At 44.8% G+C, this 12,726-nt stretch overlaps 1 protein-coding gene across 4 annotated transcripts in view; it reads right to left on the reverse strand.

The window, feature by feature from the left end:
• Positions 1 to 12,726, reverse strand: part of si:dkey-13n15.2 (protein transport protein Sec24C) — a 43,329-nt gene that overhangs the window by 3,672 nt on the left and 26,931 nt on the right. For all 4 annotated transcript variants that reach the window (XM_065026842.1, XM_065026841.1, XM_065026840.1 and 1 more), the window contains 12 exons: positions 10,856 to 10,967; positions 10,533 to 10,660; positions 7,086 to 7,221; positions 6,618 to 6,843; positions 6,350 to 6,541; positions 5,784 to 5,880; positions 5,532 to 5,636; positions 5,275 to 5,442; positions 1,799 to 1,895; positions 1,537 to 1,685; positions 1,207 to 1,345; positions 329 to 450 (listed from right to left, as the gene is read on the reverse strand). In XM_065026842.1, the coding sequence (XP_064882914.1) occupies positions 329 to 450; positions 1,207 to 1,345; positions 1,537 to 1,685; positions 1,799 to 1,895; positions 5,275 to 5,442; positions 5,532 to 5,636; positions 5,784 to 5,880; positions 6,350 to 6,541; positions 6,618 to 6,843; positions 7,086 to 7,221; positions 10,533 to 10,660; positions 10,856 to 10,967 (1,671 nt within the window). The remainder of the gene's footprint in view (positions 1 to 328; positions 451 to 1,206; positions 1,346 to 1,536; positions 1,686 to 1,798; positions 1,896 to 5,274; positions 5,443 to 5,531; positions 5,637 to 5,783; positions 5,881 to 6,349; positions 6,542 to 6,617; positions 6,844 to 7,085; positions 7,222 to 10,532; positions 10,661 to 10,855; positions 10,968 to 12,726) is intronic.

Below are 12,726 nucleotides of genomic sequence, written 5' to 3' on the forward strand. Positions count from 1 at the left end.
TGTTGAGGTAGATTGGGCAGGGTCTTCAGGCACTGGGGACTAAAAGAGAGACACACAGAGAGAAAATCACCTCAGTTAAACCAAGCATAAAGAGCTATTTTCACTGCCTTGATGTTATTTGAAGTTTTTCCTGCAAACTCTTTATAACCTTTACTAAATGGGAAACTTTTATAACCTTTACTAAATGGGAAACTCTTTTTGTTTATAGAAAAGTAGAGAGGAAATACTGTATGTATGAGGAGCTTGATGAGATATCCACAACAACCACATGAACTCTTGACAGGGAGAAAAGTGCTATTCAAATCCATGATGTCCAATGTCCACTCACCTGTCCCGGGGACACAGAGGAGGAGCTGCAGTGTTTCCTATAGCAGGCCAAGGACTCTGTCACCTCTGTCTGCAGTTCCTCTCTCAGCTCCTGTAGAGGGCGCTCCAACACGGCACAGTACACTGGAGGAGAGAGAGCGAGAGCGAGAGCGAGAGCGCGAGAGCGAGAGAGAGAAAGGAAGGAAGGAATATAGGGCAGTGTTCAGGCAGTGTCCTAAACATAACAGATTAACTCATAACTTTCTGATATAGATGAACAGTTAAAAACAGAACCAGCCAGGACTGGTTAGAAGAGTTCCTCTACTTTACCCCTATCCAATGGGTACACTTATTATCTATGTAATTATCAGTCACTTCCTACAGTAAGTCTTCTAGACTGGAGACAACCTTCTACTGCAAGAAGAGTAAAGGGACAAGGTTAAGGTTAAGGTTAGGGTTAAGGTTAGGATTAAGGTTAGGGGTGCATGTTTGGGTTAAGGTTAGAGTTAAGGTTAGAGTTAAGGTTAGAGTTAAGGTTAGAGTTAAGGTTAGGATTAAGGTTAAGGGTGCATGTTAGGGTTAAGGTTAGGATTAAGGTTAGGATTAAGGTTAGAGTTAAGGTTAGGGTTAAGGTTAGGGTTAAGGTTAGGGTTAAGGTAAGGGTTAAGGTAAGGGCGCATGTTAGGGTTAAGGTTAGGATTAAGGTTAAGTTTAGAGTTAAGGTTAGGATTAAGGTTAAGGTTAGGGTTAGTCAGTGAGTGATCTCACTCTTCTTGCAGTATAAGGTTAAGGTTAAGGTTAGGGTTAGTCAGTGAGTGATGTTACTCTTCTTGCAGTAGAATGTTAAGGTTAAGGTTAGAGTTAAGGTTAGGGTTAAGGTTAGTCAGTGAGTGATCTTACTCTTCTTGCAGTAGAAGGTGAGCAGAGTCTGGGCCTGGCAGTTACAGAAGGTGTCCAGTAGGTGGTGTGAGCAGCACAGAGACAGACTGTGGACCCTGGTCCTCCTCTCTCCCTGCTGGCTGGTGTAGGACAGGACGGTCTTAGGAGAGAATGAAAGGGTAACAATATCATCAACATGTAGTAAAGCTTCATAGCTTGGCAAATATATAATACAACAGTGTTGACAAATACAATTACATGTTACAGTATTCTGACCTTATGACCTGTCTTTCTAGACTATTTTAGATCAGCAACTGTCACAAAGTGCTGCTACAGCAAAACTCCACCCACCTGTATGACCACGCCCCTCTTTTCGTCCAGAGCTCTGCTGTGTGTTAACTCAACGGCCAGTGTCGTACGCCAATCAAGGGTTGCCATGGTGACGTGGGCGGGGTTGGGCCCGGGGACGAACGAGCCATAACACCCTGACACGCGCAGATCTAGAGGGACAGAGATCAATAACTGTATCAGAACACATGTATATCATCACGTTGTCTTGGTAGAGAGAGTAAAAGAGACAGAGACAGAGAGGAAAGGAGAGATCTGGTCTTACCTTTACTGACATGTACCCTGAGTGTGGCCCTATAGCCCGTCTCTGTCTCTACAGTCCTCCTCAGGTCACTGCTGAAACGCTCCCTGTCCAACTCTCCCTGGAACATCAGTTAGATGTTGAATTAGAATTGTGCACCCCAAACTAAGGGTTTTTTCACACATTACATTTGGTTCACTTGTTTGGTTTCCTGAAGCGTTTGTTGAGAATTCTACAATTATGTTTTGCATTTACAAGATCTGTGACGTTAGCAAGCGATCTTGTTTACAATGGGCAAAAGTTTCCAGGCGATTCACGGTGCTGCTGCATCACAATACCTGGTACTTTGGTCCTGGATCTTGGACCCGCTAGGTACAGGATTGGTTTCAGTCATGGTTCGTTTGCATTTTACACACGCTTTATAGCGCAGATCAGGGTACCAAACGCTCTAGTATCTTGATCATACAGAACTACACTATATATACAAAAGTACAGTTGAAGTTGGAAGTTTACATACACTTAGGTTGGAGTCATTAAAACTAGTTTTTCAACCACTCCACACATTTCTTGTTAACAAACTATAGTTTTGGCAAGTCGGTTAGGACATCTACTTTGTGCATGACACAAGTCATTCTTCCAACAATTGTTTACAGACAGATGATTTCACTTATAATTCACTGTATCACAATTCCAGTGGGTCAGAAGTTTACATACACTAAGTTGACTGTGCCTTTAAACAGCTTGGAAAATTCATGAAAATAATGTCATGGCTTTAAAAGCTTCTGATAGGCTAATTGACATCATTTGAGTCAATTGGAGGTGTACCTGTGGATGTATTTCAAGGTCTACCTTCAAACTCAGTGCCTCTTTGCTTGACATCATGGGAAAATCAAAAGAAATCAGCCAAGACCACAGAAAAAAAATTGTAGACCTCCACAAGTCTGGTTCATCCTTGGGAGCAATTTCCAAATGCCTGAAGGTACCACGTTCATCTGTACAAACAATAGTACGCAAGTATAAACACCATGGGACCACGCAGCCGCCATACCGCTCAGGTAGAAGATGCGTTCTGTCTCCTAGAGATGAACGTACTTTGGTGCAAAAAGTGCAAATCAATCCCAGAACAACAGCAAAGGACCTTGTGAAGATGCTGGAGGAAACAGGTACAAAAGTATCTATATCCACAGTAAAACAAGTCCTATATCGACATAACCTGAAAGGCCGCTCAGCAAGGAAGAAGCCACTGCTCCAAAACCGCCATAAAAAGCCAGACTACGGTTTTCAACTGCACATGGGGACAAAGATCGTACTTTTTGGAGAAATGTCCTCTGGTCTGATGAAACAAAAATAGAACTGTTTGGCCATAATGACCATCGTTATGTTTGGAGGAAAAAGGGGGAGGCTTGCAAGCCGAAGAACACCATCCCAACGGTGAAGACAGGGGGTGGCAGCATCATGTGGGGTGCTTTGCTGCAGGAGGGACTGATGCACTTCACAAAATAGATGGCATCATGAGGGGGGGAAATTATCTGGATGTATTGAAGCAACATCTCAAGACATCTGTCAGGAAGTTAAAGCTTGGTCTCAAATGGGTCTTCCAATTCGACAATGACCCCAAGCATACTTCCAAAGTTGTGGCAAAATGGCTTAAGGACAACAAAGTCAAGGTATTGGATTGGCCATCACAAAGCCCTGACCTCAACCCTATAGAACATTTGTGGGCAGAACTGAAAAAGCGTGTGCGAGCAAGGAGGCAAGCAAACATGACTTGTTACATCAGCTCTGTCAGGAGAAATGGGCCAAAATTCACCCAACTTACTGTGGTGAAGCTTGTGGAAGGCTCCCCGAAATGTTTGACCCAAGTTAAACAATTTAAAAGCAATGCTACCAAATACTAACTGAGTGTATATAAACTTCTGACCCACTGGGAATGTGATGAAAGAAATAAAAGCTGAACTAAATCATTCTCTCTACTATTATTCTAACATTTTCATTTCACATTCTTAAAAGTGGTGATCCTAACTGACCTAAAACAGGGAATTCTTACTAGGATTAAATGTCAGGAATTGAGGAAAACTGAGTTTAAATGTATTTGGCTAAGGTGTGTGTAAACTTCCAACTTCAACTGTATGTGGACACCTTTTCAAATGAGTGGATTTGGCTATTTCAGCCACACCCGTTGCTGACAGGTGTATAAAATCGAGCACACTGCCATGCAATCTCCATAGACAAACATTAACAGTAGAATGGCCTTACTGAAGAGTGACTTTCACTTACCGTCATAGGATGCCACATTTCCAACAAACCACAGCTAGAGCTGCCCCGGTCAACTGTGAGTACTATTATTGTGAAGTAGAAACGTCTAGGCGCAACAACGGCTCAGCTGTGAAGTGGTACACAAGCTCACAGAACAGGACCGACGAGTGCTGAAGCGTGTAAAAATGTCTGTCCTCGGTTGCAACACTCACTACTGAGTTCTAAACCTCCTCTGGAAGCAACGTCAGCACAAGAACTGTTCATCTGGAGCTTCATGAAATGTGTTTCCATGACCACGCAGCCGCACACAAGCCTAAGATCACCATGCGCAATGCCAAGCGTTGTCTGGAGTGGTGTAAAGCTCGCCACCATTGGACTCCGGAGCAGTGGAAATGTGTTCTCTGGAGTGATGAATTACGCTTCACCAACTGGCAGTCCAACGGACAAATCTGGGTTTGGCGGATGCCAGGAGAACGCTACCCGCCCTAATGCATAATGCCAACTGTAAAGTTTGGTGCAAGAGGAATAATGGTCTGTGGTTGTTTTTCATTGGTTCGAGCCACTAAGTTCCAGTGAAGAGAAATCTTAACGCTACAGCATACAGTGACATTCTAGATTCTCTGCTTCCAACTTTGTGGAATCAGTTTGGGGAAGGCCCTTTCCTGTTTCAGCATGACAATGCCTCCGTGGCATAAAGCGAGTTCCATATGGAAATGGTTTGTCGAGATCGGTGTGGAAGAACTTGACTGGCCTGCACAGAGCCCTGACCTCAACCCCATCGAACACCTTTGGGATGAATTGGAACGGTGACTGGAGCCAGGCGTAATCGCCCAACATCAGTGCCCGACCTCACTAATGCTCTTGTGGCTGAATGGAAGCAAGTCCCCTCAGCAATGTTCTAACATCTAGTGGAAAGCCTTCCCAGCAGAGTGGAGGTTGTTATTGCAGCAAAAGGGGGACCAGCTCCATATGAATGCCCATGATTTTGGAATGAGATGTTAGACGAGCAGGTGTCCACATACTTATGGTCATCTAGTGTATGGAAAAGTGCCCTAAGGTCATTTCACAACTTTCCACATTAGAAATGAATGGCAGCAGTGTTTAGATAAAACATTTTTTTCATGAACAGTGTTTATACATACATTAATGCTTATGTCTAATTAGTGGAGTTCTTTTTAATTACTCTATCTCAAGTGTTTAGCCACATGTAACATTCCTGCATTCCTTAATGTCTGGTCTGCTACCTGGAGACTATGGTAGCAGTGCAGCTCTCCACCTGTCAGGTAAGGAACATGTCCCGGCCAAGCCCCACCCACATCCTGCTGGGAGAACACAAACAGGTGCACGCCACAGCCCTGACTGACACACTCCTTAGCCAATGAGACAGCAGGGTCCGGAGGCTGAAACAGAGACTGGGATACAAAACAGAGAGAGAAGAAAGGGTTAAATTACTGAATGAGTGTGTGTGTGTGTGTGTGTGTGTATGTGTGTGTGTGTTTACCTTTGGTTTGTTGGAGCTGAAGAAGCTAGAGGAGTTGTGTGTGTGTGTCCCCTCGATGAAGGGAGCAGTTTGGAAGACCAGCAGCTTGCCAGGACAACCCAACTCCTACAGGGTGAGAAGAGAAGCCCTGTGTTATATCTCTACTACTGAGTTTAGTTTTCTCAGGACAATTCTAGACTCTTCTTCAGAGTTGGTGTGTGTGTGTGTTTTAGTGTGTGTGTGTGTGTGTGTGTGTTAGATAGAGGTTCTGACCTGTAGAACGACCAGTCCAGCCTTGACAGGCAGCTCCAGGAGAACTCCACCTGCCTCCTCAAACTCTGCACTGAACAGAGGGATACGCTGCAGGACACTACACAACACAGAGAGGAAAGGTTGACTCAATTAAAGAAATCATTGTGTGCATTAAGGGAAGCCTTTCTAGTATTACAGCCAAGTTGATACTTTTCTGCGGGGATAGAATTCTATATTGACACTTTGTCTGGACTGATGTCAACATCCGGAATGCTTATTGGCAATCGCTAATTTGTTCTGAGTGTGCTTGGCTAATATACGCAGTAGGCAGGCACACATACTTGACTGCCCAAGCTATGTCTCCATGTTATACTGTACACTCTTAGAACGAATGGTTCCAAAAGGGTTCTTTGGGCTGTCCCCATAGGAGAACCATTTTGGGTTCCAGGCAAAAGCCTTTTGGGTTCCATGTAGAGCCAAAAAGGGGTTTTACCTGGAACCAAAAAGGGTTCTTCAAAGGGGGACAGCCGACGAACCATTTTAGGATCTAGATAGCACTTTTTGATTTTTAAGAGTGTCGAACCTACCTGTTGATACTGTCTATGCAGTCTTTGAGTGGAACCAGAAGCCCCTCCCTCACAGGAAGCTGCAGGTCCTCTGTCTCCGTGACGACCAGCATGTGTGGGCGGGACAGGGCAGGGCTGAGGTCATAGAGGTGGATCCGGCTGTCATAGGTCATCAACCCCACACGGACATCTGATTGGAACGCACCTTCCTCCCTTAAACAAACAAAGAGGGATCTCACTAAGTATGATGTCATATGTGTGTGTGTGTGTGTGCGCGCGTGTGTTTTACCTATTTAGTGATGTGAGTAGAGAACGTAGCTGCTGACTGATGAGCTCCAGGTGTCCTCCTCTCAGAGCTGCAGCAGACACATCCACGGCCAGGAGCAACACAGCAGCAGGCACATCCTGTTGACTGTCCAGTATCTCATAGGAGCCCAGACTGAGCTCAGGTCTCTGCTCTCTGTCCACTCTGTTCCCCTCTACTCCCTGTGTTGGCTGGTAATGCTGCCATCCAACTGAGAGACAGAGGGAGAGACAGAGGGAGAGACAGGGGAGGGGGAGAGAGAGACAGGGGAGGGAGAGAGTAACGATTAGGAGGGAGAGACAGAGTAAAGACGGACAGAAACAGAGGGAACATGAGTTAGGTAAAGGAGAATCAGAGAAAGGGCAGGGAGAGAGAAAGAGATGGAGACAACAAGTGCTGTGTTCCAGGCTGAGAAGAGAACAGAAGACATTGAGCAGGATAAATGTATCTTACCTTCACGGAGTTTCCCACAGAATGGGCAGTAGAATCTCTGTCCACAGTCCTGCCATCCCATAGCTGAACACATGTAAGCCCCACACTCCCCACAGCCCTTTACAGTGTCTGCCTCCATACACACAGACAGGGGGCACTGGAGAGCACAAAACAACCAGGGTAAGGAACAGGATTCACAAGCTCGACAGACTCTAGTGGTTCTCGATTCTAAATCTAGTGATGGCTTAACTCCTATTTTGTTATCAATAGTTCCCACCAGCCCTTTCTTGTATTTAATGTATTTGTATTTTTCGTGAGACTAGCCTGGTGCCACTCTCTGATTCAGAGGGGTTGGGTTAACACTAGAACCACCATGCTTCATTTCGTAAAATATATATATATATATATATAACTAATTTGTCCGAATGTTGAAATCACAAACAGAAAACTATTTTGAGCATTTTACCTGTTTTTTCACACCTATTCTTAACTAAACCCACCAAGACAATGTGCTGTAGGATGTTGGTACCCAGCCAGGCACCAAGACAATGTGCTGTAGGATGTTGGTACCCAGCCAGGCACCAAGACAATGTGCTGTAGGACGTTGGTACCCAGCCAGGCACCAAGACAATGTGCTGTAGGATGTTGGTACCCAGCCAGGCACCAAGACAATGTGTTGTAGGACGTTGGTACCCAGCCAGGCACCAAGACAATGTGCTGTAGGACGTTGGTACCCAGCCAGGCACCAAGACAATGTGCTGTAGGATGTTGGTACCCAGCCAGGCACCAAGACAATGTGCTGTAGGATGTTGGTACCCAGCCAGGCACCAAGACAATGTGCTGTAGGATGTTGGTACCCAGCCAGGCATCAAGACAATGTGCTGTAGGACGTTGGTACCCAGCCAGGCACCAAGACAATGTGCTGTAGGATGTTGGTACCCAGCCAGGCATCAAGACAATGTGCTGTAGGACGTTGGTACCCAGCCAGGCTCCAAGACAATGTGCTGTAGGATGTTGGTACCCAGCCAGGCACCAAGACAATGTGTTGTAGGACGTTGGTACCCAGCCAGGCACCAAAACAATGTGCTGTAGGACGTTGGTACCCAGCCAGGCACCAAGACAATGTGCTGTAGGACGTTGGTACCCAGCCAGGCACCAAGACAATGTGCTGTAGGATGTTGGTACCCAGCCAGGCACCAAGACAATGTGCTGTAGGACGTTGGCACCCAGCCAGGCTCTAAGACAATGTGCTGTAGGACGTTGGTACCCAGCCAGGCTCTAAGACAATGTGCTGTAGGACGTTGGTACCCAGCCAGGCTCCAAGACAATGTGCTGTAGGATGTTGGTACCCAGCCAGGCACCAAGACAATGTGCTGTAGGACGTTGGTACCCAGCCAGGCACCAAGACAATGTGCTGTAGGACGTTGGTACCCAGCCAGGCACCAAGACAATGTGCTGTAGGACGTTGGTACCCAGCCCGGCACCAAGACAATGTGCTGTAGGACGTTGGTACCCAGCCAGGCACCAAGACAATGTGCTGTAGGACGTTGGTACCCAGCCAGGCATCAAGACAATGTGCTGTAGGACGTTGGTACCCAGCCAGGCACCAAGACAATGTGCTGTAGGACGTTGGTACCCAGCCTAATTAATGATAAGGAGGGTGAAGAGGGTGATTTCATTTAGAAAGACAATACTGTAATGATGAGTTTCTGTTATGCCTATTTATCAGCAGCAAATCATTTGACAGCACGCCTTGGGGGTTGATACCTTTCTCTTTACGCTTTACTTTGTAAAAGGAAGCTGCTATGGGAGCGTTTTATTTACTATAACTATATTACTGATCACATGTACTGTAAGGGAAATGAAAACATGCTATGTGTTAGAGTAGGCCTTTAGAATAATGACAAACACATCCTTGACTCTATCAAACTTGATGAGTGAGAAACAAACGATGCCAGTCCGCCTGCACAGCTGGCCCATCGAAACTACACCTAACAAATCTGACATCACAGATTATAAGAGGTAGACAAGATTAAATTGACAATAATCTGATGAGTGACAATATTAGGCCTAACAGTTGTCAAATTGTACATGAAGAGATGGGCGCATCTTGTAATTTACAGACGCAGGGAAAAGATAATCACTTCATCAAACCCTCCTTCAGAGTCAGATGCAGATAAAACATTGGGATTTCTATACAGTATCTGAAAGAGCAGATTTTGCAGTTCCTAAGACACTTCCCTTTGTCAAATAACTCCCATAATTCAAGAGGTGCAGCTCTATTTCCAAATGTCACTTTTTCAAGAATATCCGTGCTGTCCATGAGTTCAGCACATGACCACTCCACTGTCCATGAGTTCAGCACATGACCACTCCACTGTCCAGACGTTCAGCACATGACCACTCCACTGTCCATACATTCAGCACATGACCACTCCACTGTCCATACATTCAGCACATGACCACTCCACTGTCCATACATTCAGCACATGACCACTCCACTGTCCATACATTCAGCACATGACCACTCCACTGTCCATACATTCAGCACATGACCACTCACGCAGCAGCATTGCTCTGGCTACAAAACAATTCATCCTTTACAATAGTTGATGCACTGGTGCTTTTCATTTGACCTGTGACCTGGCTGGTTATATATACTATTATCATTATGTGTTTTTGTTTCTACTTTGTCAAAAGAAGCTGGAACTGTACGAATTACTAATATTTGACCTTTATTTAACTAGGCAAGTCAGTTAAGAACAAATTCTTATTTTCAATGACGGCCTAGGAACAGTGGGTTAACTGCCTGTTCAGGGGCAGAACGACAGATTTGTACCTTGTCAGCTCGGGGATGTGATCTTGCAACCTTGTGGTTACTAGCCCAACACTCTAACCAGTAGGCTACCCTGCCGCCCCGCTAAACCTTTTATTACTAATCAAATCTACAAATCAAGTTGATCGAATGGATTACACTGTCATGTTTTTATCAGAAGGGAAACTAAAATAGGCTATAGGCCTACATTTTTGTTGTAGGTCTTTGCAGAATTATTCAAAACATATCCTTGACTATCTGAACAAATAACTATTGTTGTTGTCGATTGTTATTGGTGCATTTACACTAATATTTCTTCATGCAATGAATTATTTACAATAGTTTATGCACTATTTATCAAGTGTTGGTGCTTCTGTTTGCTGCATGTTGCAGGTTGATATGCATCTGATGTGTATGCTAAAGGAGACGCCCGACAACGAGCTCTAGCGGGTCCTGATAGGCTGAAACGCCTGGCGTGGTATCCCTCTTTCCCTTCCAGATCTGTTTGTGTTGCACAGCCAACTTCAATGGCCGCTGTTATGGCATAACAACAACCATATGGTCGTTATAGACTATAGTAGTTGGCTATACAGCACAATTAGATCTGGGACCAGGCTGGAAGACGCTATAACTGTGATAATACAGGTTAGTACCTCTCCTGTGTGTAGCTTAGCCAGAGGGCTGACTAGGGCCCCCAGGGGTAGGTGGCTCTGGAGGGCCGTCTGGCCCTCACACGGAACGCAGTAGGAGGTAGAAAGGATGAATCGAGGACTGCAGTTACCTAGGGACACAGAGAGAGACAACCACAGACCTGGTCTGCTGCCAAAGCGTACACGCTCACACAGGGGCTGGGTGATAGGCTACATTGATATAATTATAGCTACAATAAAATGTTCTATTTTTTTGTCTTATTTATAAGTTTATATGTTTATTTATGTCAATATTATACAGAATTGCTGTGTTGCCTGAGGCCTACCTCTGTCCTCCATGACACAGTCTGTGGTAGCCAGCGGAGGTAGAGAGGAGATGGGTTCAGACACAAACACCTTCCCCTCCCACGCTGTCCTGTCCTCCTCCATCATACGCACCTGTGAGAGAAAGAGAGAGAAGAGAAAGAGATGGAGAAAGAGGAGAGAGAGAGGAGAATGAGAGAGAAAAGAGAGAGAGGAGAGAGAGAGAGGGGAAATAGCGAGAAAAGAGAGAGGGGAGAGAGAGAGCGGAGAGAGAGAGGAAAGAGAAAGAGGAAAGAGAGAGACAGAAAGAGAGAGAGATGGGTCATTAGCAACTAGTCCATTTCCTCAGTGAAAACAATGCACTGAGCAAATGTCAAATTGGCTTTTTACCAAATTACCGTAAGACAGACCACGTATTCACACTAAACACCCTAATTCACAAACAAACCAGAACAAAGGCAAAGTCTTCTCATGCTTTGTTGATTTCAAAAAAGCTTTTGACTCAATTTGGCATGAGGGTCTGAGGGTCGACTCAGAGGGTCTGCTATACAAATGAATGGAAAGTGGTGTTGGTGGAAAAACATACGACATTATAAAATACATGTACTCAAAAAAAGTGTGAGGTTAAAATTGGCAACAAAAAAAAACACATTACTTTCCACAGGGCCGTGGGGTGAGACAGGGATGCAGCTTAAGCCCCACCCTCTTCAACACATATTTTATTTTACCTTTATTTAACTAGGCAAGTGAGTTAAGAATGCATTTTTATTTACAATGACGGCCTAGGAACAGTGGTTAACTGCCTTGTTCAGGGGCAGAACGACAGATTTTGTTTTACCTTGTCAGCTCGGGGATTCGATCTTTCAACCTTTCGGTTACTAGTTCAACACTAACCCCTACGCTACCTGCCGTCCCGTTGATATATACAGTGCCTTGCGAAAGTATTCGGCCCCCTTGAACTTTGCGACCTTTTGCCACATTTCAGGCTTCAAACATAAAGATATAAAACTGTATTTTTTTGTGAAGAATCAACAACAAGTGGGACACAATCATGAAGTGGAACGACATTTATTGGATATTTCAAACTTTTTTAACAAATCAAAAACTGAAAAATTGGGCGTGCAAAATTATTCAGCCCCCTTAAGTTAATACTTTGTAGCGCCACCTTTTGCTGTGATTACAGCTGTAAGTCGCTTGGGGTATGTCTATCAGTTTTGCACATCGAGAGACTGAATTTTTTTTCCCATTCCTCCTTGCAAAACAGCTCGAGCTCAGTGAGGTTGGATGGAGAGCATTTGTGAACAGCAGTTTTCAGTTCTTTCCACAGATTCTCGATTGGATTCAGGTCTGGACTTTGACTTGGCCATTCTAACACCTGGATATGTTTATTTTTGAACCATTCCATTGTAGATTTTGCTTTATGTTTTGGATCATTGTCTTGTTGGAAGACAAATCTCCGTCCCAGTCTCAGGTCTTTTGCAGACTCCATCAGGTTTTCTTCCAGAATGGTCCTGTATTTGGCTCCATCCATCTTCCCATCAATTTTAACCATATTCCCTGTCCCTACTGAAGAAAAGCAGGCCCAAACCATGATGCTGCCACCACCATGTTTGACAGTGGGGATGGTGTGTTCAGGGTGATGAGCTGTGTTGCTTTTACGCCAAACATAACGTTTTGCATTGTTGCCAAAAAGTTCCATTTTGGTTTCATCTGACCAGAGCACCTTCTTCCACATGTTTTGTGTGTCTCCCAGGTGGCTTGTGGCAAACTTTAAACGACACTTTTTATGGATATCTTTAAGAAATGGCTTTCTTCTTGCCACTCTTCCATAAAGGCCAGATTTGTGCAATATACGACTGATTGTTGTCCTATGGACAGAGTGTCCCACCTCAGC

The sequence above is a fragment of the Oncorhynchus nerka genome, linkage group LG13, assembly GCF_034236695.1.
Source record: "Oncorhynchus nerka isolate Pitt River linkage group LG13, Oner_Uvic_2.0, whole genome shotgun sequence".
Classification (NCBI taxonomy): domain Eukaryota; kingdom Metazoa; phylum Chordata; class Actinopteri; order Salmoniformes; family Salmonidae; genus Oncorhynchus; species Oncorhynchus nerka.